The following is a 27,770-nucleotide window of genomic DNA, read 5'->3' on the forward strand; positions in this document are numbered from 1 at the left end:
CAGACTACACCATGTCCTGTGAGTTGGTTGCAGACACGCTTTATAAACCAGGTTGACCAGGCTTCCTCTTGGCAGAGTGAGGAGCTGATTTCTTAGCACTTTCCCTCTGGTGACACTCAGTGGTTTAAACTGGAACAGTCAGTCGAGTAGCCCGCTCGTCTTTGCAATCCCAACAACACGATGTCGGAGATTAATCTCTCCTGAAAACACTGAATATGAATGAAATTTAAGTGATTTCTGAAAACATTTTCCTTGAAAGGTCAAGAGTGGAAAAAAATTCAATCATAGAGTTGGGGGTGGTTGTATTTTAAAGTGAGTAAACAGTGCTCAAATAATCACTGCAGTTCTTCAGTTTAGCAAAGCACAGGATTAGTTTACCTCAACTGATCTCAGATTGTAGAAAAAACACAGATATTACTAATATTAACAAATGGCTCAGTTATATTAAGTGTCCTTGTAAGCAATGATAATAGGCAAGCATGCACAACAGTAGGACACTGAAACTGAAGCAGCTAAATGGAATTCAGCCATCATTAATTTTATTATTTCTACTTTTCCTACTGTGACATGTCAAAATAAAATCCCTACTGTATCCATATACTCAGTGACAGTTAATAGGCATTGAAATGCCATGATTTGATATTTCAGATTGAACTCAAATATTCAACAATAGAATAACAGATTGTTGTTTACTGATTGTTGCTTTCTCTGTGTGCATGTTGCACTTTTCCTAGTATTTCCCAGTTATCGCAGACTTCCTGGAAGGAGACTATCACAGGAATGCAGCCAGCAGAAGAGAAAAAAACATTTCTGTGACTTGCAGCACTGTTTCCTTCTCAACTCTCTCTCCCATTCACTCTACAACAAATACACACACTGAGTCATACCCAGCAGTGGTGAATCAAGGTTCCTGTGTAATGGGTAAACACACATCGGTCTGGCTCAGGTCACTGACCCAGCCTGCAATTATGTTCATGCTGCATGAATCACCACAGTGGAAGGAGATGGACAGATAGATAGAAATTGCACACTTTAACTGAGAATTGTTTTTATTTGTTTGTTTGTTTTGTTTGTTTTATTGTTTGGTTTTTTTTTTTTACTGAATTTGGAACAATTTTTGATATCATATAAGCCCTTAACTGACACTTTTGTCCTTTTCTTTTTTCTGATTCTTCGTTCTGCTGCCCACTGTGTTTTTCTTATCCACTTACCTTTCAGCAAAACCTCCCATTATTCACAACCACACAGCCACGAAGCACTCCCTCCCGGGGATCGATAACTTGCACTGACCATGGCATATTTGCCCTCTGGACCCCAGGAGAGTGCCAGCCTGCTCCACACACACTGTTGTAGAGTCACTCTGCTCCTCATACCACCACCCACACCTCAAGGTAGTTTGGAGTCTGTGGACCACCCAAGGTCTCAGGACACTGCACACTGGGAGGCCTGGGTGGGTGAATGCACTGAAGGATGGCCGTGTTTTGTAAAACTATGGCAGATGGGATACTCCTTACTTTGAGCCTCGCTCTGCTGGGGTGGGGAGTCGAGGGGCAAGGAAACGGACGGGGTATGGTATGTTCAAATGCAATGCAAAAAGTGTAATGGAAATAATAGGGCATTAGTGTGTGTGCATGTGTGTGTTGTGGTAAAATGCTTGTATCTATCTCTATCTGCTCATCTAAAGACCATGTGTATCCACCAGTCCTATTAAAAAGAACAAATTTTAAAGATGGTGGATATCCTAATATGAATATGATGTAGACTCTCTGTATGTGTGAAGGGCTCCTATGACATGTTTAAAGTGTTGATTTTGCTCACTGTAAAGTTCAGATGCCAGTTGATGTGGGGTATCCCAGCATGCCCTGCTAATAATTTGTTTAAACTTAGGACTTTGCTCAGTTTGTGGAAGGACAAATCAGCCATGACACCACAAGCTCTTTTTACCTCATTGAATGATTTTTTTTCCATTAGGTTTCATGATTGGTTTCATATGGGCTTCTTGTTAATGAATAACAATTGATTTTGCACTTCATTAACATGTAATTTGAATGACCACACTTCCCATATTATGTTCTAATTAAAGCTTTTAAAATGGATCAATAATGGAATAAAATTCATCACTCGAGTTTGATATGGTTTTAACCACTAATCAATCGAGAATCAACCACTAATAAATCAGGGATTAATGAATGTGAACTGTGCAGAATAAAGAGCCAAAAGTTATGATTGAGTGTTAAACAAGTACCGTTACAAAGCTTGTGTCTTCTAGAGGGAAGTATCTGGCAGGGCCACCGTCTACCTCGGCCAGGACAGAGACATGTGGAGGCCACTGATCCACACAACAGTCAACCTCAGTGAGATCAGCAGGTATGTCAGTGGCAGCAAAACGCCACAGCATGAAGGCTTCACATCCACTGTTCAGTGGAAGTCTGTGGTTCAGGAGGCCTGTGAGCTAATTCAGTTTGCACAAGACCTTCAGTACAAGCATCGCAGGAGAATAAGTGTAAGCAAGTGCAGGGTATGGTGAGGAACTCTGGGCCCACTGGAAGATTGTTGATCCTGGCTCTCTTATGTTTAACAACACACATATTACAGTGAGTTTTATATTATTGGCTTTCTTCAACTGCAGGCTCCTATAACTATCACTATTTGCCCCCTTGTCAGGGGCACTAGTCTGGGTAAAGTGTATAGGGTAAAATATTGTTGGTCAGCATTAAGATTTAAAAAGGAGCCTGAGAGAAAGTTATCAGAAATGAGGAGAATAGTTCTCTTACATTGAATTTAATATTTTAATCTGCTCTTTTCTATTTCTGCAGCATCAAGTCATCCTTTCAGGTACGGACGTTTGACCCAGAAGGTATCATTTTCTACGGAGACACCAAAAACGGAGAGGACTGGTTTGTTTTGTCCCTGAGAGACGGCATCCCTCTGATGCAGATCAGCAAAGAAGACATACTCATCAGCGTGTTTGGCGGCCCCAAACTCAACGATGGGAAGTGGCACACAGTGAGTTTCCAGTACAGTTTAATTTATTGTGAATGGAGCAGCAACGTTTTGCATTGGAAATATATATATATATGTATCTTTTTTAATCCTTAAATTATTTGAAGATTTAAGAGATTATATGTCTTGTTAAGAGGAACAGCTCCTTGCCATGCACTCAGAAAATATACAGTACACTAGACTTGTAAAAGAACTCTGGGTCCGAATTTCTTTCCCTCCTTTTGCCGCCAAGCTGGAGGTGAGCAACCATGGGAAGTTTGTGATTCTCGAGGTGGACGGCTCCAGTGGGCTGGTGGTGGGCATGCAGTCCAAACAGTCAGAGGAGGTCATATCAGGTAAACTCCGATTGGCTCTTGGCGGGATCCTGATCGACAAGGACAAGATGATTGTTCAGGTAAGGTGGCTTTTTTTTGTGCATTCCAGAAGTTGTTTTATAATCACTGCATCCATTTTTCCTCAATGCATTTCATGCACAGTACAAACTTTTGCTCTAAGTATCCCCATAGATACATGAAAATATGTTTTGCCAGAAGTTTCTGGCACAAATACACCTACTTCCAAGGTGCATGGAGAAAGGGAAAAGTCTAAAGAGGTAAAGACTCAAGCAACACTTGCAGTATACAGAACTTTATTAGGCTAATGCACTTTGGCTGGTGGCCTTCATCAAGTGACCCTCATCAGGTGACCCAGATGAAGGCCACAAGCCGAACTGCGTCAGTCTAATAAAGTTCTTCTGTATGCTGCAAGTGCTGCTGGAGGTGTGACAGCTTTAGATGTTTTAAAGTTGAGGATGTATCACAGTGTATTGTACACTGTAGGTGCGGCTTTGAGCTGGAAATACCTCTCCTATATGATTCATATCAGTATTTGTTCAATTATCTGGATAATAAGACAAATATACCTCCATAAAATGGGCCTATAAATTATAGATTGCTTTATTGGGTAACAGATAGATGTGACTTCACTATTTGATGTGGATTTTTTGTTTAAACAGCCTGTAATTACACTGTGACAGAGTGTATATTCCTGTGTTTTTTATTGTCACTACATCTTTTTATTACCCTACATACACACACTGTATTTTTACTGTTGCACTTTTATATACATAATTATGTTTCCTGCACCTGGGTACAAGAGAAAATTCAGTTTGTTCTCCTTTGCATAAGTGTGCTGAAGAATCGTGAATGTTTAACATTTCTGAAGCCTCTACAGGTTCCAGCTCTTCCTCTCACTGTTTGTCTCACCGCAGTTCATTCTTCCACATGCATTGTTGCATTCTCTGCTGTAGTTTGAGCCGCAGATGGACGGCTGTGTGCGGGAAGGCAGCTGGCTAAACGTCAGCGTCCCCTGGGAGACAGAGGCGGAGGAGCTCTGGCCCTGCTATCAAAACATCCAGGCTGGCAGCTACTTCCCTGGCACTGGATTTGCCATTTTCAACACCTCAGGTGGGAACATTGTGCTCAGCTGCACAAGAGATGGGCAAGAGCTAACACTTCATCTAATAACAAGCTTTTCAACAGGCCTGGATAAGGCATTCTTGTATGACAAGGCATCCGAGGTATCAATAATATTTATGTTTATTTCTACTTGGGCTTAATCAGATTTGACATGTTAGTTGACAATAAATGGACATACCTTTTACTGGATGCTTAACAGGTCACTCCAACACATATTCTGTTAATTGTGTGAATTAATCTTTTGTTCTTTCACAGTTTTCCCCATTGAGACAAACAGTGAAGTCAAGATTGAATTGTGGGGAGATTTCAGTCAGATGGATGGGACCATTTTGAGCATCAGGGCTCCTGGGCAAGAGCTGATGTTCGCTTTAGTAGCCAATAATAACACAAAGGTATGCATATAAATCAGCTGTGAACCAAAGTGAATTCACAGACAGTTCCTAGGTTCTGTTTAAAACTGCTCATGGCGCTGTAAGGTTGGCTTCACATCTTACATGAACATTTGCTTCATGTGGATTGGAGACCACTGTGAATCAATCCACGGTTATGTAAAGTTATTTCTTCTCTCTTTTTCTCTCGATTTTGCAGGAGGTCACACTCCTCGGAGAAGAAAAGATCAGTATGAAAAACACTTTCAATAGATTGGTGATAGGCTTTCAGACAGATTCACTCGAAGTGCTTTACGAAGAAGATAAACCCAATACCACTGCATCATCTGTCAATCTACTGAGCAATCCTGGTTATCTGACCACATGGAGAGAGGGCCGTCTAGCCATTGGAGGTCTCCTAGGTGAGGTTAAACAGCGATGACGTCCAGCATTCTTCCAAATTGTCTGGACAGTCTTGAATAATTTTTTAACAGCCACAGTCTGTATATCTTCAAATTTAAGGTCCAATATGATTGTTCAGAAGAGTTCATAGACAAACCACAGTAAAACAACATTAATAACAAAATACAGAAAGTGTAAGAAAACAACCAGCTGCAATGAGATATATATCCACTGAGTTCAGTTGCCTGCCATCAAAAGTCACTTGGGTTTTTTCCCTCCTCTTGTTCACTGTTCAGGAGACGGTGAGGACAACGTTGGCTCCCAGTTCTTAACAGGCTGTCTGCAGAAAATCCAAGTCCAAGGGAAGGATCTGGATCTGGATTTAGCTGTCAAACACATGTCAATCTCCTCCCACAGCTGCCCTGCATAGAAAGTATGCGTGTACAATATGTGGAGTAGATGTTTGCAGTGGATGACTTTGGGTTTGAATGGCATTAAAAATACAATGCATGAAAAGTTTGCAAAATTGTCCACAAAATGTCATGTTGTTAGGGGGCGTAACAACATTACATTACAACATTACCCCTGCAGTTTCTAATCAGGCTGCTCATCCTGTAGTTAAATGTGGTATTTGAACCAATTAACCTCTAAAATGTGGAGAGTTTACTATTAAATATTAATATTTTTAAATTGATGTCTCTTCCACAAGCCCCAGTTTAACAGAATATACAGATTAATCTGAGAAATGTGAGTCATTTTCTGACCTTGGTATGTGCAGCAGTATAATTCTGAATAAAATATAATTCTCTCTAATGTGGCTCTGCGTGAATATGAATTTTATGGCTGCATTTAAGCAAATAAAGGCTAATGGTGCTTTGATGAGATTCAGAAACTGTGATTGAACACTGATGAGAAATAAAGGCCAGGGTAGAGGAGAGAACAGGGGATTTAAGACATGGATTTTGCCCCCTCTAGTGGATTTTACAGACGGTGTTAGATGCACCATCCACTCTGTGTGTGATGCAATGTGACCAATAACAGAAATGAAGTAGATTGATGTAAGATCAAACATACTGCTCGTCAGATGAAAAAAAACATTTTATATTCTTAGGAGTAAGGAACAAGGAATAATATAAAAATTAAAAATATATGAGGTTTTTATTTATTTATTTTATATTTGAGAGTTTTACATATTTGTAAGATTCTGAGTGGCTGTTTTCAGGTTTTTTCCTGTGGATGACAGGTTCTTTGGGATATTATCTGTTGCTTTATGGTATAATGAAAGTTATAATAGGCTTGGGTGAAATGTCCTATATTTTTCACCTCTGTATTGTCTAAAATTTAAGCATAAACATTTCTGGAATTATTTGAATAATACATTGGAATTATGCGTAGATGTTAAACAAAACAAACTGAGAAATAAATAAAAAAGTTTATCCATGAAATCAATGTACAGGGGCAATAAAAAGGAAAGTAAACCCTTTGGTCTTAAAACAGTAATGTAACAAAGAACCTGAAGAGTATTTATATATATATATATATATATATATATGCAAAATATATGCAATATGCAAGGTATATATATATATATGCAAAATGCAAAGCATGGTGCATGGTTGCATGGAAAATAAAGACTAATTGAACAAGGGTTAAAATGTTTGGGAGAAACTTCCAGCTTCTCTGAGGTTATTTCTGCCAAAGTTTGTATATTAGTCAGCACATTGTGTTTGTCTGTACTTTACTTAGAATACGATCAGGTTATTCAAAAGGGTTCACATACTTCTTCTTGCCACTATACATTAGCCGATTATCCTAAATGAATCAAGTAAAAAAGAAGGGGGAGAATGAGAAACACATTTTTTTGGTAAATAAGTCGATTTTATTGGCTAAAAATGTTGGTCATGCGAATGCCATCGAAAGGGAAATAAATCTATTTGCAATAGTTCACAAACGCTGTGTACATCTGCAATTAATTTATATCGTGTCATTTAATGTTTTACTCTCAGGGCGCGGTGCGGCTCGATTGTATTGATTTCTGAAATCTACCGGATACCATTACGTACTGTCGCAAACCCCGAGTGTCGTGAATACTGGCCGCCCACTGAAGATGGCGGCGGAGCTGCATCCGCGGAGCGGAAAGCTGATCGGCCTGTCCAACTCGAACCGAACCGCCCGGCGCAACCAGCCAGTCCAGGAGTTCAACCACGGCCTGGTGCTTAGCAAGGAGCCGCTGAGGGACAGGGATGTCTTCACCGTCCGCATTGACAAGAAGGTAAGCAACAACAGGCCGTCGCCGCTGCTCCTCCTGAGCGGGGCGAGAGCAGCGGTAATGCGGGAGCAGCGCCGGTGGGACGGGCCGGTGGTCTGTCACTGTCCGCAGTGAGGAGCTCCTGCTGCTCGGGGCGGTTCAAACGGCTTGACAGCGACCGAGGTTGTCGGGATCGTTCAGGTGAATTAGACACGCTGTCGGAGATTTAGCGGGGACGCAGTGGCTTAGTAAACACCTTCTTATGTGTGGAAATGTTAAACGGATGGCTGAGCTAACGACAGCCTGCCGGGGCGCCTCGGTGCAGGCAGTTAGCCATGCTAATGAGCCGTTAGCAGTAGCAGGCGGTGGGTTTCCAGGCTAGCCGGGGCTAGCCTTTCTGGAAGGTGCTATGGGGGCTCAGTTGTGTGTTGACACTGACTTGGTGTTGTTTATTGTGCCACAGGAGTTGAGTAACGCCGGCTGCCGTAGCTGCGGGGCTGACAGTCGCCGGTGCCTGTCAGGCTCTCCGCCGGTCTGTCCGTCCCGGTGGCTAACAGTGCTGCAGTGCTCAGACCAGACCGTGCTGTCACGGTGACTCAAAGGCTGTGTGTGAACCTGAATGGGCACAAATACGTACAATTAGCCACTGCTTTCTGTTTACAGTCACTAATTATAATATCCACAATTGCATGATAAAGGACTGAGCTTGTCTCCTTCTTATTTACGCATATCTTGAGCCTGGAACAAAGCACATTGAGACATTAGCAGCTCTGATCAGGCAGTGTAATGCATGAAGAGTTTGACCACTAACAGGTATAACTCATTAATTACAGGTATCTAAACATGCACTCGTCATTGCTGGGACATTTGTGGTCTTACTTTACTTTTGCCACTATTTATTTGTAAGAACTTGAAGATAGTTAGAATAGAAAAAGGAAAAAATAACATGACCAGTTGGGGTATACATTTATTATTTGTCTGTCCAGAGTCATCCAGATATTACAGACTGCTCTGTGATCCATTTCTGCCGGTTTCTGGGAAAGCTCTCCCCCTCATTCCTCAGTAAAACATCTTTGTATATCCCTCATTTCTATATTTAACTTAGTTTAATCATATGGTAGAACATGTGGAGTTCATTTACATATACGATTGTTTGTGGTATGTGCTCTTATCTCTCCACATCTCGTCAGTGCCTGTGCACAGTGTTTACAGTGTTTGGTTGTTTTCGGTGTAAGATAGCTTGTCTGTTGTAATGGCCTCTGCCTCTGCAGTCTGCCAACCCATTGGGTTTATCAACAACATGGCAGCTCTGGAGCGTGTGCCAATGCCAACTGGGCCACTCACACACCCTCTAAAATGACAGTGTGTCCAGCCAAGACCAACGGCCATAGACAGGTTATTCTGAAAATGTACCACGCAGAGGCGGAGCTGCATGAGTGCCAGTAAAGCCTAACATCCAGGTTAATAGCACCCACTGTATATAAATGATTATCCATCCCTTATGGCGTTCTCAGTCTGATAAGGGCTCCCATAAACAGCCTCACGCTCTGTCATGACATGCATTGCCTGTCTTAAAATCAATAACTTTCCATCACAGAGTGCACAGATTGATATGACTGCCCATCCTGTCCACTCACATCCACTAAGCTACGGTGGGAGTTGGGAAAACGAGTGCAAGAAAGGGAATTAAGAGGTTTATTATTGTCAGTGGTTTAGGGTTTGGGTTTTGTATTTAAGACTGGAAGAAGTAACTTTACTGTTGTTTACAAACAGGAATGATCCAACTTTATTTTATGCATTAGTCAGAAAAAATTAGACTTTAAACAGGAGAAGCCCTAAATCAGCACAGACAGAGCTGAAACATTGAGTTCATGGAGTTGATCGATCTCTCCAATTGGCTGAAACAAGCTGTGTGAAGATGTCGTCTTGGGATTTTAGAAATTATGATAAACAATTTTCTGATATTTTAGGGACCAAACATCAGTCAATGAGTAATACATACCAAACAAGTAATCAACAGATTAATCAATAACAAAAATGACCCTTAGTCACAGCCTTATAGTGCCCAGTGGCCTTGAAATGCATCTTCAATATAATATTTTATTTTTTTTATATTTATTATTTTCGTTGGCAACAATAAAACTGAAGTGGTCATTTTTATTTTTACAGAATATATTAGAGGAAAACAACAGTCAAATACTCAATAGAATGAAGATATCAGTAAATCAAGTATTCATTCATGTCAATCCAAATGAGTTCAGTGTGTCACTTTCTTTGTCCAAATCCTGTCTATATTTGAACTGTTAACATTTTTGCTTCATTTTTTGCTTCAGAGTTCAGTTGTTAGACTTTGTGTGTGGATGGTCGGTCTCAAAGCTGTCTCTGCTCTGTTTAGTCTCAGCAATGCTTCTCGGGCACTGCTTTTGAATTTAAATCACATGCAGTTCATCTTTCATTCTTTTTAAAAGCTGTTCTTTGGTCCTACTTGGCATGTGTGGTTGTATCCTGTAGTTATTGGGCTTCTGAACAGAGCGAGACTGAGAGGCAGACACCCACAGGCTGCCGTTACATAAGTGAGTGAGCGAGAGAAGGAGATGTCTGTCTCCTCCACAGGGCGACCCGGTCAGGCTGAGTTACTACTAAATCTGTTAACCTAGATACCCACGCTGTCGTAGCACACTGCCTTACATAGCACCTGCCACGGAGCTCAGGGGAACAGATGAAGGAGGCAGACAGGACAAGACTTTCAAAATAATATTGATCTCAAAGGAAATTTAGTTTTGTTTTCTCTTTGGCGCAGACGTGAGCTGCAGAAAAACATCCCAGGTGGTGGCAGGGCTTCAATGTTATACCCAAGGTCACTTCATCAGGGTGGATTTCTGCCAGCTTAAACTAGAGTCCTGTGGAGAAGCTGGGAAAAGAAGAGTAGCTGAATATTGATCTTACAGTTTAGATTACGTTTGACTAAATTTTCTCTTGCTTGAGGCACAAACTGCACTGCTTTTTGTTGGATGTTTTTCTCCACCGGCCAGGAGGTGGTGGGCAGCGAGCCAGGAGATCACTCCTCCTCAGTGAGATGACGTGGGTTCACGTCCCCGTGGCGGCAAGCATCTGTTGGAGTGAGGTGTCTCTGAGCAAGATTGTGAATCCACTGCAGCTGCACTGACTCTGTTATAGCTGACACTGCAGTCTGTCATCCACATCGTGGAGGCAAAACAAATACCCCTGGAGATCAATAAAGTATCACATTATTGTGAGCTTTTGTTGAGGTTTGTGTTTCTGGGGAGAAATGGATATCTTAGGCTGCTTGTTATGTGATAGGAGTCCAATGTCATGCAAAGACACGAGGAGTTTCGCAGTGAAACATTTGAGTGATAGGAAGACAAAAAAAAAGCAAGATCTTTGGTGTTTTCATGTCTTGAATCTGCAAGATCACGGAAGAGAGGCTTGTTTGCTTAAATATTGTTTTGAAATATTGCTCTGTGTGCATCACAGCTGGACCACATGAGCTCATATCTCTGATATTGTTTCTGTCACTATGCAGTGAAAAAAAACCACAAAATTGGAGAAAGGAGTCATGAAGCTGTGGACTTAAAGTTCCCTCAACTTAGATACTTAGAGTGATGAGTGACTTAGAGTGATGCAAAGATCCCCAGGTTTTCTAGGTATCAAATTTAGACAAGTGTATTACCAACATGTTTGGTACATTGCTAAAATTGCATTTTGTATTGGAGGTGCTTTCAGAAATGAGAATTTTTTTCAAATGAAATAAAACATTTGGCTTATTAAGCCTCAGACTAAATGAGCAGTAAGCTTATATTTAATGAGCTCTTACCTTTTATGTGCACAATGAGTTAAATCTTATAAAACTTTCATGCATCAAAAAGCGTTGTGACCCAGTGCGCCCTCACCAGGCAAACGGCCAACTTGACAAAGGACAAGGTCTATGACGCCACAAAACCGATGACATTCTTCTGACGTCATGGTCAACTGATCAAACAAATAAATATAGACTTGCTATATGACCCAGAGGATCATATTACAAGTCATATACATATATTCTTGTTTTTTTTTTTTTGTTTTTTTTTTTGTTTGTTCAGATGACTGACTGTGATGTCAGCAGGAAGTAATACTCTCCTTTTTGTTCCTTGATCTTGTATTCTGCACCAGCTCTAAATATAGGACGGCATGTGAACACAGCCACCTTTCCTCATCAATATGCTTTCAACATCAGATTTTGGGATGATGATACTACTTTAGTGTGCACAGTTGTGCAGCACCATTGGTGTCATCTTTAAGGTTTACTGGTAATGAGACGTACATTTTTTTCCACCCTGGGTTAAATTTCTTTTACATGACGTTTCTTGCAAACTGTTAAAACTTCATTCGTTTCTTCTACAGTTGACATGTGAGCTCTCTTCAATGTGTTACAGTGTGTCCTCACTGTCCTGCTTTATTTTCAAAGCTACGTTCTTCACTGACGGAAAGACTATAAATAACTGGATGGATCCCACAACAAGGCACACTTCATCCTCCATAGATATCTACCTGCAGTTTTTAGCACAGTACCTGACTCTTTCAGCAGTAACTCCCACATCACGGCTCAGATGCTTCCAGTGATCAGAGTAACAGCTGCTCACAAATGTGCTGTTACTGCTGTCTCCCTCTGCAGCTGGTGTTAACATCAGGCTCTGGCAACTTGTGAGGGCCATGATGAGTCTGTATTTTTGAGATATTACAACTAAATGGTTGGTGTTTCTCAAAAGTATGGCCAAATGGTTGATGATGTAAACATTAATTCCTCTGTTTCCCTTCAGGTGAACTCTTGGAGCGGTTCCATAGAGATTGGCGTGACGGCACTGGACCCCGCCGCGCTGGACTTCCCCAGCAGCGCCACAGGCCTTAAGGGCGGCTCCTGGATCGTGTCGGGCTGCTCGGTGCTGCGTGACGGCCGCTCAGTCCTGGAGGAGTACGGCCGGGACCTGGACCAGCTCGCCGAGGGCGACCGCGTGGGCATTCAGCGCAGCTCCCGTGGGGAGCTCCACCTCTGGGTTAACGGGCAGGACTGCGGTGCGGCCGCCAGCGGCTTGCCGCCCAAGCTCTGGGCAGTTGTGGACCTGTACGGCAAGTGCACTCAAGTGACGGTGGTGAGCTGCGAGCCGCCGCCGCCCTCTGCAGAGAGGGAGAGAGAGACAATAGAGCGGGACGAGGAGGAGGATGAGGAGGAGGAAGAGGAGGAGGAAGAGGTGGTGGTATGCGGGAATCGGGAGGATGCAGGGATCACGGCACTGATGAATGTGGCAGCAATGAATGGAATGATGAATGGAGATGAAGGTAGGGAGCGAGTGTTGTGTTTTTTTCTTTGGCACTCTGTAGGTTGGGCTGTGTTCATCAGTCATGTCCCTTTCACTCCTTCCCTGTCAGTGCCTGAGCTGAGCTGCAGTCACAACAGACCAGACAAGTTCCCCAACAACCTGGAGCCCGACACAGGTGAGAAAATCCTCCTCGGATCAGATGGTTTTACAACATGACCAGCGCTGACAACCCTCCTCATCTTCCTTTCTCTCCTCAGTTCTCACAGAGCACCAGCTCTTCGACGTGTTCAACAACGCAATAGTATCTTTTTATCGCTCTGAGGATGAGGGCGGAGGGGAGGACGGTGGAGGTGGAGGAGGAGCAGGGGGAGGCAGCGGTGGAGGAGAAGGAGGAGGAAATGCAGGCACTGACTCCTCCTCCAGGAATGACAGAGGGAGCAGCAGCGGAGGAGGTGCAGCGAACAGCGACAGTGGGACAGGGACAACAGGAGGAGGAGGAGGAGGAGGAGCCAGTGGTGGTGGTGGAGGAGAAGGTGGAAACACTAATAACGGCCCTGCTAGTAACGGAGGGGTGGGGCCAGGAGCTCTGACAGGTGGGATGACCACCAATGACGCGCTGCTCTTCCACGAGAAATGTGGCACGCTGATCAAACTGAGCAACAACAACAAGACGGCGGAGCGTAGGAGGCCCCTGGACGAGTTCAACAACGGCGTGGTGATGACCAACCGGCCGCTGCGACACAACGAGATGTTTGAGGTGATTACAATCACACAAGTCAATGCTGCGGTGTTTGCTCATTCATGAATAATGAAGTGACAGATAATGAGTTATGACTGACTTGTTTACAGTTATCAGTGCAGCTGTTTGACTAAGTCAGGAAGGAAGGCTGATTTTTACTAAGTAAACATATTATTTCTAACTAAACACCTTGATACTGAGAATTCAGTGACTTAAAGTGAAATAAAGATGCAACTATTGATTCTATATATAATTTCAATTTCATTGTGATTTTAATTTTTATCCAACCAACAGACCAAAACCAAAAGATATTGACTCTACAATTATTTGAAACATTAAAAATGAGTATGTTTCCATATCCAAGATGCTGTAACCAGCAAAGGTTTGATTTTGTTTTAAACCTGATGTAAATGACTCATCAGTTTTCAAAATGTGTCACTTCTGCTGCCTCATTAACTGACTTATTGTTTCAGCTCTAATCAGAAAGAACCGCAGTTTCTGACACTGCATATGTGAGAGAAATGAGCTAAATGATGGCCCTGCAGGTCAAGATGAGATGATGCATGAGTAAGAGAAAGTTGTCGAGACTGTGATTCAGCCTTTAGGACCAGGAAAATAAACATTTATTTCACCACAGTTAAGTGAAAAAAAAAAAAAAAAAAATCTTGTCTCACACCAGGATATTATTGTTTTATTGATATATGACCCAGCTGTAACCAACAGCAGAGCATCCGAGATAAACACGACTGTTCAAGGGGTTGTTAATATGTGATGAGTCGTTTGAGGCTGCACATAAAGGAAACTCAAAATGAGTAATTAAAAACTACACCGGAGGAGATTTAATTTGTTTGCTGTTTGTTTTTTGTTTTGTTTTTTGCAGATCCGTATTGATAAGTTGGTGGACAAGTGGTCAGGCTCAATAGAGATCGGTGTAACCACACACAACCCCAACAACCTGGACTATCCTGCAACTATGACGAATCTGCGCTCAGGTAACACACACACACACACACACACACACACACACACACACACAACTGTATTTAACAAAACATAAGAGGCTTGATGAAGCTCATCAGGTCATTAATGACACTCTGACTCGTTTCTCCAGGTACAATCATGATGAGTGGCTGTGGGATACTAACCAACGGGAAAGGAACCCGCAGGGAATACTGTGAATTCAGCCTTGATGAACTCCAGGTTGGTTACCAGAGACACACACACACACACACACACACACACTGCATTGTGCCACCTACGATGCAAGTATGTGTGTTTTTAATATGTCCATCATCTCCTCCCGTCGTGTTTCAGGAGGGAGATCACATAGGGTTGATGCGCAAAGCCAGCGGCGCGCTTCATTTCTACATCAATGGCATCGACCAAGGTGAGACACATCAAGAGGCTTCATGAGGGAGAGAAAGCTCAGTGCTGGAGGGGTGGGGGGATGATATTATTGTGATGGCTATAAAAAGGCACCAACTATCAGCTCAGAACAGAAAGATGTGACCAAGTAGAACATGAACAGATCTATTTGTTATTTGTAGTTTATTTTTTGTTACCCTGTGATCCCATGATGCTTTGTATGATTATGTGCTTATTGTAAAATAGACGTACGACCTTCCTACTTATAGTTAGTATTAAACAAAACACAAGTTGGACAGAAGAAATACTGTAATTGAGAATGTACCTCTCTTTCACTTGATGTTTTTCCAGGCGTTGCAGCAGCGCAGACCCCCGGCGTGGTCTACGGCGTGGTCGACCTCTATGGCATGGCCGTAAAAGTCACCATAGTCCACAACCACAACCACAGTGACCGTCTCAGACGCAACAACGCCATCATGAGGGCTTTATCACCCGATGTTGGTCGGCCCCGGCCGTCTCTCTCCCTCACTCCAGACCCAGAGGGGCCCGACCGCCTGCTCTTCCACCCCAACTGTGGCCAGAAGGCGGCTATCATCAGTGACGGCAGGACAGCGCTGCGGCCTCAGTGAGTCCTCCTCCTCCTGATAGTTTCAGCTCACTTTCAGAAAGATAAATGGCCTTTTCTTCAAAACTCTCATTCATTCAACAACAGCAGCCAAACCTAAATGTTAAATGTTTAAACAAAACTACATCAACAGTAATTTTGCCACAATAAAACTGGATATGATGTGAATTATTTGATCAAAGATGTATTTAAAAAATGCAGCACAGTACAGTTTTTCATATTCAGGACTATGGAAGTACTGAGCCAGCCTCTAGTGTGTTACTGTCTGGTTTCTGGGACTGGTCTAGTTCTGGTTTCTGTATTAGTCTCCAGTAAATGTAGGTGAGAAAAAAGCCACAAACATTTGCAGTATGTTAAGCATAGAACTAACAAGGTAACAACACTTTTATCACAGTGCGACTGATGACTTCAACCACGGCGTGGTCCTGAGCAGCCGGCCTCTGCGCTCCAATGAAGTTTTCCAGGTCCGCATCGACAAGATGGTGGACAAGTGGGCAGGCTCCATCGAAATCGGTGTCACAACGCACAACCCTGCATACCTGCAGCTGCCCTCCACCATGACGAACTTGCGCTCAGGTAAAAAAAAACAAAACAAGAATCTTTTGAGCACTGAGGTACCTGATGAACTCATAATAAACTCCTACATTTCTCTGTGAGTCACCAGAGTGTGTGAGACACTTTTCAAACAGAGACGTCACAACAAAAATAAAAACAGTTTGTGGTGTTTTTCAGGGACATGGATGATGACGGGGAACGGTGTGATGCACAACGGAACAACAATACTGGACGAGTATGGACACAACCTGGACCGGCTCAAGGTGAGTCATACTTCTTTTTTGTTATCGTCAGTCACTCTGAGCCTTTATTGATTCTGTCACTACGGCTCTTTTCCCTCCTGCAGGCAGGCGACACTGTCGGTGTGGTGAGGAAAGAAGACGGCAGCCTCCACTTCTTTGTGAACGGCGTGGCTCAGGGCCCAGCGGCCTGGAACGTCCCTCCCAACGTCTATGCCGTGGTTGACCTCTACGGGCAGGCTGCTCAGGCCACCATCATGGACGACATGGGTGAGAGAGGGAGGCCGAGAAACGGTCAGGAGGCTGAAGTAACCCAGGTTCGAAGTCAAGCGTGTAACTATTCCTCCTCTCTTTCACCTCCCCCTTTCTCAGTGGACCTCCCCCCTCTCCCAGAGGACAGCTCAGAGGGCCCCACCGCCATGTCCCCCGGGAGCCCCTGCTCAGTAGCCGGGGCCACCACGACCAGCGACCTGCGTTTCCACCAGCTACACGGCACCAACGCCGTCATCACCAATGGGGGGCGCACCGCCCTGCGTCAGAACTGCCGCAGCGAGTTCAACGACGCGATTGTCATTTCCAACAGGTGAGGAAACAAATGATAAAACATAATAACTGATTAACTCCTCAAAGACTCTGCTGTTGAGTCACACCTGCACTGGTTTGTGTTGCTAATGCTCCTGCACATTAGAGGCAACACATTTCACACCACGTTTATATTGTCACACATCTGTAGTGTAAATCCAGAGGCCCTGCTTTTTAGCAGCTGGTGCGGTTTTCCGGTTTTGTAAAGAGCTCCTCAGATTGACGACAGGCCTCCACATCACCTCTACCATCTGTGCTGCAGTTTAAACCGTGACACTGTGCTAATGAAATCTCATTTGTGGCACAGACTGACAACAACCCAGCAGAGTGCAAAATATTTGCAAAGGTTTCGAGTCACACATCTTGTGTCTTGAGACATTTTTTTGACACTAGAATCAGTAATTATGATACACACAGGGTATGTTTCTGTCAGTGTTGTTATTAATGTGGTTAAAGGTCACAAAATAGAAATTATTAGTTTGACATGATTTGAATAAAGATCAAAAGGGATTCAGTGTTTTGTGAATACATCGTAATATTTTTCCCATGAGGCTGCAGCCACCTCAGGACTTTAACTGGACACCTGCATGTTGCAGGTGCCTTCGGGATGGAGAGCTGTTTGAGATTGTTATTCAGAAGATGGTGGACCGCTGGTCGGGTTCAATAGAAGCAGGTGAGGTGTTTCTGTTCTGTTGTATGTTGCCTAACATATATTTCAATAAGAGCATTTTTAGATGTTGCAAATATCTGTATCTCGTGTGTAATCACTCCTCCCCTCTGTGTGTCCAGGAGTGACAGCCATCAGGCCAGAGGAGCTCGAGTTTCCAAACACTATGACTGACATCGACTATGACACTTGGATGCTCAGGTAGTGATGCGCTGTGTGAATATGGTGTATTACCATGTTTATGTCATTTAAAACACACACCGAGCCGTTGTTTTGATGTCCTCAGTATTGATGCCTGTAATTGGTTCATTTACGTTTTCAACTTAAAACGAGGAATTACAGACATCAACTTTCTTTATTTAGGTTATTTTTCTGTAATTATTTGAAGATATCTTGACCCGCAGAAAAATAAATGTATTATAAAACCTAAAATATAATTAGGTTGTAGAACATAGACTTTCATATTTTGAGCATGTTGTCTAGTGTGTTTCCTGGCATTGAAAGACCTGTCTGTCAATTTCACAGTCATAACAATGACATAATAATAATAACATTGAATTTGAATTTTGGCCATGAGGCGACACATCTGTTTACATCTGGATCAGAGTTTGCTTTTCTGAAACCTCATCCAGACACACACGGAGTTCAGCTCCTCAGTTCAGAATCTTCTTTTGCTTCCTCCCTTGTTCGCAGTGGAACAGCCATCATGCAGGACGGCAACACGATGCGCAACAACTACGGCTGCGACCTGGACTCCCTCACCACGGCCTCACGGATCGGCATGATGCGCTCAGCCAGCGGCGACCTCCACTATTACATCAATGGCGTGGACCAGGGTGTGGCCTGCTCCGGTCTGCCACCAGGTGAGGAAGAGTCTAGGGGCTGAAATACCACTGGCGAGAGCTGGGAGTGTGTGATAACTTTTATTTGATCTACTACTAATACTTCATTCACCCCCAACCCCCCCCCTCCTCTCTCTCTCAGAGGTGTATGCAGTGATCGACCTGTATGGTCAGTGTGTTCAGGTGTCCATCACCAGCTCCTCAGGCCCACTGGACAACAGCCTCTGTACCAGCAACATCACTGAGAAGAGCTTCCCCATTCACTCACCAGGTACTCCACAGGGTCCTTACACAGGCCTGGAAAGCCCTGGAAAAGCCTGAAAAAACATGGAAAAATAGAAATAAATAATTATTTCTAGGTCTTTAAGTATTAAAAGTAAAAAGTTTGGTAACATAACTATTTTGTATAGTTACAACCAACGTAAGAGTTGTGTTTAAATTTTTACATACAGTGTTATGGGATTCTGATATTGAAAATGATTAAGACACACATATCAATCACATCAATCATGTCCATCTTTCTTCTTTTATGTGTGTGTGTAGTAGCGGGCGTCGCTCATCGGCTCCACAGTAAACACGGTAAGAACGTGGTGCTGCTGGGTGAAGGCTGCCAGGCCGTCAGGGTCGGAGGTTACGCTCACGGCATCGTGTTCAGTGCCAAGGAACTCAAAGCAGACGAGTTGTTTGAGGTAAAAAATCAACCTGATAACTACCTTGTGTGGTTTTTTTTTAAAAATATGTTTTCTGATTAGAAATAAATTAACTTCAATAAAAATACCAGCCAGTACTTGTCTTCTTGCCCCTCCTGATCTCCTCCTCTCTGTTTCCCTCTCTCTGCAGGTGAGGATTGATGAAGTGGACGAGCAGTGGTGCGGTTCACTGCATATCGGCCTGACCACGCTGGCACCTCCGGAGCTGCCGTCCTGCCCGCTGTCAGGCCTCTCCCCCTCCCTCCCGCATCTTCGCACCAAGGTCACCTGGCTGCTCTGCGGCTCTGAGGTCCGTCGCAACGGCGTGCTGCAGCGCCAGAACTACGGCTGTTCACTGGACCGGCTGACGGTGAGCTGCACCCTCTGCTCTCTCCACTGTGACCTGAGCCCAGAGATAAGGCTCCTCCTGGATTCTTGTTAGGTTTACAATCCATGAAAAAAGCCATGAATGGCTTAGAGCACAGTTTGATCTGGCTGCAGGTCATCGCCTTTAAACCCTCTGTGACGTCCTCCTCTGCCTCTCAGCCACTGACAGAGCCCCCCTCTGGCCGTTTCAAAGCCCTGACTTAGGACGATAAAGTTATCAGAGCTGTTTCACTCCTTTTTATGTGATGTCTGTTATTCCTCAACCATATTTTATTTTTTCTGTCTTCTTAATTTCATATCTTTTATTTTTAGCTGTTACCACTTTGGTATTTGATTTTTATGTATTTATTTTTACTGTCAAATCACTGTAAAATATCTTTTTAAAAACAGCTGGGTACCTCACAGTTCAGGCAAAATAATATGTTAACAATTGAACATTTAACAGGGAGAAATGTGGTTATTTAATATTGAATTTAAGAAAATAAAAGCCACAGACACTCAGACCTTAACATCAGTAGCTGTGCTGAATATTAAGGAGCTGAATCGACCCATCAGTCTTCAGTAGATGATATAAAGAGATACCATGTTAATTTGTTGTTTATAGACTAATATTCTGTGATTAACAGTTTAATTAAAATTAATTTTATGAGATAGACAAGAAAAAGTATTTTTAATTAGATGAACATCACTGTGTTGCTTTAGGATTCTGATCTGGAATTAATATTTATATCTACAGTTTCTTTTGAAGTACATTTACAACGTATTTTTAAAGAGAAAACACATTTAGAAACATCAGTCTGTCCATCACCAGCACTTTATATCAATACAACAGGTGTTGTGCTCCTGTAGAACACAAAAGAAAACTACACTTTTCTAAAATTTTATTTTCTGGACAAATTAAACTGTGTACATGAGGATTTTGTCTCTGGACTCCCTGAAACAGTAGACGTTAAGATTGAATGTGTTTCCAGGTTGGGAACCGTGTGGGTGTGAAGAGGTGCAGTGATGACACCATGCACATCTTCATCGACGGAGAAGACATGGGACCTGCTGCAACTGCAGTGGCCAAGGTACACACACACACACACACACACACACACACACACACACACACATCTACAACAGCTACTTGGCTCCACACTGCCATTCAGCACCTTTCTCTTGCTTCCTGCAGAACGTGTTTGCAGTGCTGGACCTGTACGGGCGGATAACAGCAGTGTCGATTGTCAGCTCCTCGTTGATGGAGGACATGGAGAGTGTCAAGGCGCCGTCGCTCTCCTCAGACAGCTGCAGTGAAGGAGAAGAGGACAGCACCCCTGTCAGAGAGGTAGGAGCCAGAACGAGAGTCGGTCAGTCCTAAAGTTACAGGTCACTTATTCGCCACATCCCCGAATTTCCTCAGAGTCTTCATGTCACCTCTTGCTGCCTTCAGGTCGAGGCTGAGCCCTGTGCACTGGTGCCTACCATCATGGCGTTCCTGGAAAACCACGGTAAAAACATCCAGCTGTCCAACCAGAACCTGACAGCAGCCAGAGTGTCAAGCTACAACCAGGGCCTGCTGGTCACCGCCCAGCCGCTGCCTCGCCAGCAGTTGTTCCAGGTACTGCGACAGTTTGGTGTCTTCTTCGTAGAAGTTGATTTGCCGCTTTTATGTGAACATGAAATTCTGCCAAATAAGACATAAGGTGACATTTACGGCTGTTTTTGGTTGGCAGTTTCAGATCGACCGCCTGAACCCGTCATGGACGTCGTCGCTGTCGTTAGGGGTCATAGGTCACTCTCCCGATCGGCTCAACTTCCCCTCCACAGCGTGCTGTCTGAAACGCTCGGCCTGGCTGCTGCAGAGAGACTCCGTCTTCCACAACTCACTAAAGGTACGCACACACACCTACACACACAAAATCTGTGTTGTGTTGAAAATGTCTATTGAATTTTTTTTAATTTACATTAGGAAACAAAGTGTCTCCTGGCTCACTTTCCTTTTTCCTTCCTGTTCGAACACAACTTTTCTGTCCTCTCATTCTTAAATTCTTCTGCCTCCATCTTTTCTCTCCTGCTCAGATATGTGAAAACTATGGTCCTAATCTAGACACTTGTCCAGAGGGGACGGTGTTGGGTCTGCTGGTGGACGCCAACAGTTGTCTCCACCTTTATGTCAACGGCATGGACCAAGGTGTGGCGGCACAGGACATCCCATCACCCTGTTACCCCTTCATCGACCTCTACGGCCAGTGTGAACAGGTCTGCACACACAGGGAATATTTCCCATATTTTTACATTTAAAAAAAGCATCTTTTTCTCTTCATTCTTGCCCTTTGCTCACACTTAGCAGCGTACTTCTCACCCTGAGATGCAGCTTTTTCTAGCTGGCATGGTGTTTTAGCGTGAGAGGGAAACATGTAAATGAGAACAACTAACCCGTGAACACAGCTGCATTAAAACACAGTACAGATGTTGGCTGTGAGTCAGGGTCGTTACTTGCTGAATGAAATTAGGACAACGGAGAAGTGATTTGGCAATTTTTCCTGTGGTTTTGGGGTTTCTTTTTGGAAGCCGATCTTTACGTGGATGCACGTTGTGTAATATAAACAGCATTTTAAAAATGGCTAGGCTTTATCCTCCATAGTCTCAAATCTCAGTCTAGCTCACATTCAGATTTGTCCAAATTGTAGTTGGTCTGACCTCAGTTGAAGACCAGTTAGATAACCCGTTACATCACTATCGCCTAAAACCCAAGGAATGTTTTGTCATCACGACAGGTCACTATAGTGACAAATAATGTGCCAGCTGTGGGTGGAGAAAGTGGTGAGACCCATTGTCAGGGCGACATGGAGAAGGCTGACATGGTTGACGGTAAGAAGAAGCAATGTTTGTTTGTTTTTTTAATCTTTAAAGTGTTGACTTTTAACTGTTGTGTCTGACTCTGTGAGTGTGATTGTTTATGCAGGAATCAAAGAGAGTGTGTGCTGGACGCCCCCTCCAGAGGTCAACCCCAACAAGACCTGCGAGTACCAGGCACTGTGCTCACGCTTCAAGGACCTGCTCACGTTACCAGGTGAGTTTGACCCCCAGCCTTTCTGCCATGACCTCCTTCTGTCGAAACTAAAATCCTAACGTTGGTCACCGCTCTTTCATTAAGATGGTTACTTCAATGAAGATGCAAAGTACAACCTGTGCTACTGTGAGTCGTGCCACAAGCTACGAGGTGACGAGGCGTATTACAAGAGAGGCGAGCCGCCCCGTGACTACGCCCTGCCCTTCGGATGGTGCCGTTTCGCCCTCAGGTGAGAGCACGGTCTCTCAACAGTTATAATAAAACAGTGAGGTCTTTAAAGCTTAAAATAAATCTTTGTTGATTGTGTGAGTGTTTACTTGCTAATGTGCAAAGCCAATTTATTTATTCTTTGACTAATGTAAGTACAAAACAATCCCTCTCAGTAGACTTGTTACCTTGCTTATTGGCTCTGCTTGCTGGTGGATGTGTCTATAACCAGATGTGCCCTCTATGTGCAGGATCAAACCCCACTGTGAGGTTTCTAATGCACTGAAGAAGTGGCACATTGCATACCACGGCACAAGTGTAGGAGCCCTGCGACGCACGCTGGACCACAGCCAGCTGCTACCTGGTAGGAAGACGACTGAAATTCATGTTTTTTTCCCATTATTGAGCATTTTCAAGTAGTTTTTCCAGAAACAGGAATATTTGATCTGTTGACTCTTAGTACATTTTGCTGTTGTTTGCACTCACCTGTTGGACAAGAGCATCATGTGTAATCTTGTTGCAGGGACGTCGTCCATCTTCTCAGTGTCTCCGGTGAAGGCGGAGGGGCCTAACGGCTACAGCGAGCCAGAGGAGAACTGCGCCCCTGGCAGGGAGGTTCCCAGAGTGCGGCTCTCCCCCACCATGCGCTACTCCGGCTTGGAGATCTTTGCTCCCAAAGTGCAGTAAGTCCACCTGTTTTTATCTGCATTTTGCACACAGAAAAAAAACTTTATTTTATTTATTTATTTATTTATTTATTTTGCCTTTTAGTCTATAGTAGGGAGCTAACACTGAATGAGAAGATAGAGAGAAGACTTAAAGTAACTCTCCTTGTCCTCATGCAGATTTCGGGACCCCCGCTCTCACCGCTGCCACCAGGCCCAGGTGGGATTCCAGGTGTGTGTGCGTCCAGGCTCCTACAAGGTGGGACCCCAGACTCTCGGCCAAAGCGAGCCCCTGGACCCCCGCTTCAGCAACTCAGAGATCGAGTGGATCACTAAGGAGCAGGGCGGCACGCTCCTCTACGGCCTGCTCGTCCGGATCGAGTGAATGGAGCAACAAGGGAGGCATTCGGGTGGAAGTGGGGGGAGAGGGTCTGTGCGGCACTCCTCGTACTTTTAATAAACTGACAACCAAATCCAACCCCTGCCTTGAGCGAGAGACTCCTCTGGAATCCAGCTGTTCCTACTCTGGATTGTTGACAATTCAGCATTATTGATTTTTTTGTTTTGTTTTTGTTGTTTTTTTGGTTTTTTTTTTTTTTGGTTGTTTGCTCTTGGAGTCTTTTAACGGCCGGGGGCGACGGCGGTTTCAAAGAAGAACAGACACTGCCTGCACTTTATGTTTCGGACACTCGTGGGCGATTTTTTTAAACTAACTTCTCATCGACACGACATGTTTGTTCATTCACTGCAGTTAGTTGTGTTTTTTAGCCACATTTTTTTGCTCTCATTCTTCCCAACATCTTATTTTCACAGCTGTTTTTTTTTTTTTTTCTTTTACCTTTTGGCACTTATCTTAACACTTAGCCCCTTTGCTCCGGTCAGTGTTTTACTTTAGGAGGAGCTGTCCCCTGCCAACATGCACGTGAATGGACTGACACCTAAAGAGACTGAAACGTGGGTCAAAAAAAAAAGAGGAAAAAAAAACTAAGAGTGACAATGTTTTCACAAAAATACGAAAAACAGAAACCCAAGAGTGTCTTGTGACTGTGACTTCTTTTGAGTGGGAGGGGGGGGGTTTAAAACTGGAGGAAGAAAAAATGTTTACACATGTACCACTGTATGTTGCTGTCCTCTTCGTGTCGCCACATTAGCAGTCTGGATACTTTTCTCAGTCCTGTTTGCATTTCTTTTACGGCCCAGCATCACCTCTTACTCTCGTCAAATGGAAAAACAATCACAGACTTAAAACTGTGGAGAAAACTGGAAAGTTTGACAGAGAAATTTGACTTCAGAAAAAACCTCCACCTTTTGGGAAGCTAAAAGTAGCCTGAGATACTGAATGGCGAAGTACTTGTGCTACAAGTGAAAGGATACATTGTGAAATATTTAAAAAAATATATATATATTTACTTCTATATTTGGTGGGTTATGATACACCTACTGCTGCTGGCACAAGCGCAAAGATTTAAAGGAACTATTGTACGTTTTGGGAAATAAGGTTATCCGCTTTCTACCCAAGAGTTGGATAAGAAGATTACACCACTCTCATGTCTGTACAGTAAATATGAAGCTACAGCCAGCAGCCAGCTCTTCTGGACGGGTCCCAAAGAAAAGCTTGGGAAGTGACTGTGTGCTCCCTTTTCAGTGGCCGTGGGAAAGTTAACAAACCATTTGACAAACCAACCACTCTTGATATGTTAGAGTTTTCATCCTTGAAGTCTTTTCTCCTGTAAAACCGATTGAAACCGTTTGAAAACACTATTTGAAGCTGAAAACAGATAACAAATGTTTTTATGCACTGATGGAAGTGTTTTCAAAGTTTTTTTTTTTTGTTTTGTTTTTTTTTTTTTTTTTTTTGCTTCTACATGAGAAATTACTTTGAGTGATTGATTTGGCGAATGTGGTAAACTGCCCTCCACCCTATAAAGGGCAGGGCCGCACTCCCCTCATTTCTCTATGGGAACGACTCGGGAAAAGTCCTGATCGGGCTTGAACCCGGTCCTCACAGCAGCCCGAACGTTACCAGTCATTTCTTGGACCAGTTGCCAGGCAACCGGTGGAGTATCCCTTAGTTGCCTGGAAACTGTTGACAGTCCCGGCTAACAAATTGTTCGCCACATAACCTCCTGCACAACGGCGGATTTTACACTTGAGTTTTGTGCAGATTGAAAAAAAAAAAGATGTGTTTTCATCGGTGAGCTTAAGATGTGCTGGTAGGAGGCTTTGTTACCTTTAAACAGAGAAAAGGCCAAGTCTCCTGACTGTAGCTTCATGTTAGCATGTATCCGTTAGCATACACTAAGAGTAGCATCTTCAAAAGCGAGTAACCGCGATTCCCAAAATGTGAGTTATTTCTTTTAAAGGTGGTTAAATGGATTGAAGCCAGTGTGTTTAAGTGGGGTTTTCCACATCACTCCCGCTCTGTCCCTTCCCTCCATCGTTTACATCAGATCCACTCGCACCTCCTCTCCTCGGATCCATCCATCCGTCACGTCGGACTGTTTACCGGGCAGGACCTCCAGAGCCAACCGCTGAGGAGCGACGAGATCCGCGGGACGCCGAGTCGTCCTCACACCAAGGCCTGTGCTGGTGTTTACATGTGAATGTTATAAATTAGGGCTCTGCGGCTCTATAACGTCTGCTAACTTCATGGATTTACATTTGTCAAAATGTTTGTACAAGGGTTTTATTTGATCCAAAAACATCCACCCAATGACTGATTGTATGTGAACAGCTTTCCAAAGCGTTTCTTTCTTTCTCACCACTTTCACAGTCCTGTTGCCAATTTGATAAACCTGCTAGAGAACAAGAAACCCCAACATTTATTTTTCCTTTCAAGACACATTTGATGAGTCAAACTCAAAAATAATAATTAAAGAAGCTCAGTCACCTTCTTAGAGCAGCTGTGATTTGACTGATGGAAGAAATATGGGGGTTTGGCAAAGGAAAAACTTCCAATCAAAAATGTGAAAAATATTATATGGGTTATTCACGGCCCAGTGCTGCTTTGTACAATTTGATTTGTATTTTTTTTTGTTTGTTTGTTTTCTGTAAGTTGCGTTGTACAGGCTGTTACATAACAAATCATATCTTCCTGATTTATAAAAAAATAAAAATAAACTGACAGACAGTATGCACAGAAAGATGGTTTAAAGTTGTTTTGGTTTTGTTTTGGGAAGGGTTGTAAAACAAAAAGATGCCATGAAGAAAAGACAAAACCTACTGGTGCTTCTGGTTCCTTTTTTTTTTTTTCCACATTTTATTTAGAGTAGGAAAGAAAATCCGGTCACTGACATGTTATTGCAGTGTTGCATACTTTCTCAAACACACCTTTTCCAAAATGCTGTAGACTAATTACTCATTAAGGCCAATAGTGGGTTTTTTTTCATAGCTTTTTACAGAAATAGTGGCTGCTTCAGGGGCAGCTCTGTCCTGCCATGTAAGAACAGACACACATGAAGTAATTTAAAAATGCAGAGAGACTCAGCCGAGAGTTATACAACTAAAAATAGACAAATTACTGGTCTGCTGTGCCACAAACATGAGTAATGATGCTGTACTTTTAGCTAAGTACAGTAGCGTACCACTAACAGACAGTGATCTGCTGGATGATCCTGTTGGGTTGCATAGTCGGTTTAGTTTACTTATCTGTTGTCAGCTGTAAAGAGACACTTTTGCACCAGCTTTCACTTATTAGTTGGACCCTGAGTTTTCTTTTTGTTTTAATGTCCGCTGACTTCGAGCTGTTCACTCTGACCCTGAGCTCTTCCTGGCCCTTCAAAATTCACTTCAAATAATAGTTCAACATTTTGGGAAACACGCTTCTCTTCTTTTCCAAGAGTTAAGATGATAAGATGGATACAACTGTCATGTCTGAGTGTGGCTGGAGGCAGTTAGCCTATCTTAGCATAAAGACTGAAAACATGGGGGAAATAAACCTGCCTCTCTCCAAAGTGGAAATAATACGCTTAGCAACACCTGTTAAAATCACACATAAATATAAAGGTCAGAGTAATAATGAAATTAAATGTTTATAGGACTGTGCACAATATTTGCTGTCCCTCACTTTCTGTGAGTGTCTGAATTCTCATTGGACACAAATTTTCTGTTCACAATAGAGTAATCTCTACTCATAATAATGGCTGCTCACCTAGAGAAAGTTTTAGCACATAACTTCCTATAAAACCAAAATTTGCAGTTTTTCCATTTCTGTTTTTGTACAGATTAAATGAGATTTAATGTGTTCATTTGTGATTTTTTTTAGTGGTGTTGGTAGATGCATTTTCTCCATTTTTTCCTCCTGATTTCAGTCTTTATGCTAAGCTAGGTCACTGGCCTCCACACCATAGCTCCACTTTAA

At 43.2% G+C, this 27,770-nt stretch overlaps 2 protein-coding genes and 1 long non-coding RNA gene across 6 annotated transcripts; 2 read left to right on the forward strand and 1 right to left on the reverse strand.

Annotated features, from left to right (window-relative positions):
* The first annotated feature begins 1,310 nt into the window (after positions 1-1,310).
* shbg (sex hormone-binding globulin) lies at positions 1,311-6,043 on the forward strand. Of its 2 annotated transcripts, none has more exons than XM_071460054.1 (8): positions 1,311-1,572; positions 2,270-2,367; positions 2,817-3,006; positions 3,236-3,397; positions 4,292-4,448; positions 4,716-4,852; positions 5,049-5,250; positions 5,527-6,043. In XM_071460054.1, exons 1-8 carry the CDS (start codon positions 1,471-1,473, stop codon positions 5,658-5,660), a joined length of 1,182 nt encoding a protein of 393 aa, XP_071316155.1. In that variant the 5' UTR covers positions 1,311-1,470; the 3' UTR covers positions 5,661-6,043. The 2 variants fall into 2 exon arrangements, with proteins under 2 accessions (XP_071316155.1, XP_071316156.1); XM_071460055.1 differs by having other exon boundaries at positions 1,318-1,567.
* Positions 6,044-7,140: 1,097 nt separating this feature from the next.
* On the forward strand, positions 7,141-26,558 carry neurl4 (neuralized E3 ubiquitin protein ligase 4). Of its 3 annotated transcripts, XR_011684827.1 has the most exons (30): positions 7,146-7,502; positions 12,296-12,812; positions 12,903-12,968; positions 13,051-13,550; positions 14,413-14,524; positions 14,644-14,732; positions 14,847-14,919; positions 15,249-15,522; positions 15,917-16,098; positions 16,255-16,340; positions 16,424-16,586; positions 16,689-16,899; positions 17,495-17,571; positions 17,688-17,766; positions 18,259-18,428; positions 18,550-18,678; positions 18,951-19,096; positions 19,248-19,466; positions 20,455-20,553; positions 20,658-20,810; positions 20,916-21,083; positions 21,199-21,357; positions 21,545-21,724; positions 22,243-22,336; positions 22,431-22,538; positions 22,623-22,767; positions 22,997-23,109; positions 23,269-23,428; positions 23,591-25,753; positions 25,861-26,558. XR_011684827.1 is itself a non-coding variant. In XM_071460035.1 (29 exons), exons 1-29 carry the CDS (start codon positions 7,338-7,340, stop codon positions 23,793-23,795), a joined length of 4,839 nt encoding a protein of 1,612 aa, XP_071316136.1. In that variant the 5' UTR covers positions 7,141-7,337; the 3' UTR covers positions 23,796-26,558. The 3 variants fall into 3 exon arrangements, 2 of the variants coding, with proteins under 2 accessions (XP_071316136.1, XP_071316135.1); XM_071460035.1 differs by having other exon boundaries at positions 7,141-7,502; positions 18,954-19,096; positions 23,591-26,558; XM_071460034.1 differs by having other exon boundaries at positions 23,591-26,558.
* On the reverse strand, positions 18,585-23,370 carry LOC139607301 (uncharacterized). Its single transcript, XR_011684829.1, has 3 exons — positions 23,232-23,370; positions 20,638-20,770; positions 18,585-18,724 (listed from the first exon to the last, which is right to left on the reverse strand). It is a non-coding gene; the product is annotated as an uncharacterized lncRNA (long non-coding RNA).
* Positions 26,559-27,770: the final 1,212 nt, after the last annotated feature.

This window comes from Trachinotus anak, unplaced genomic scaffold (genome assembly GCF_046630095.1).
Source record: "Trachinotus anak isolate AG129_WGS33_773 ecotype Australia unplaced genomic scaffold, CSIRO_AGI_Tana_v1 ptg000023l, whole genome shotgun sequence".
In the NCBI taxonomy this organism is placed as follows: domain Eukaryota; kingdom Metazoa; phylum Chordata; class Actinopteri; order Carangiformes; family Carangidae; genus Trachinotus; species Trachinotus anak.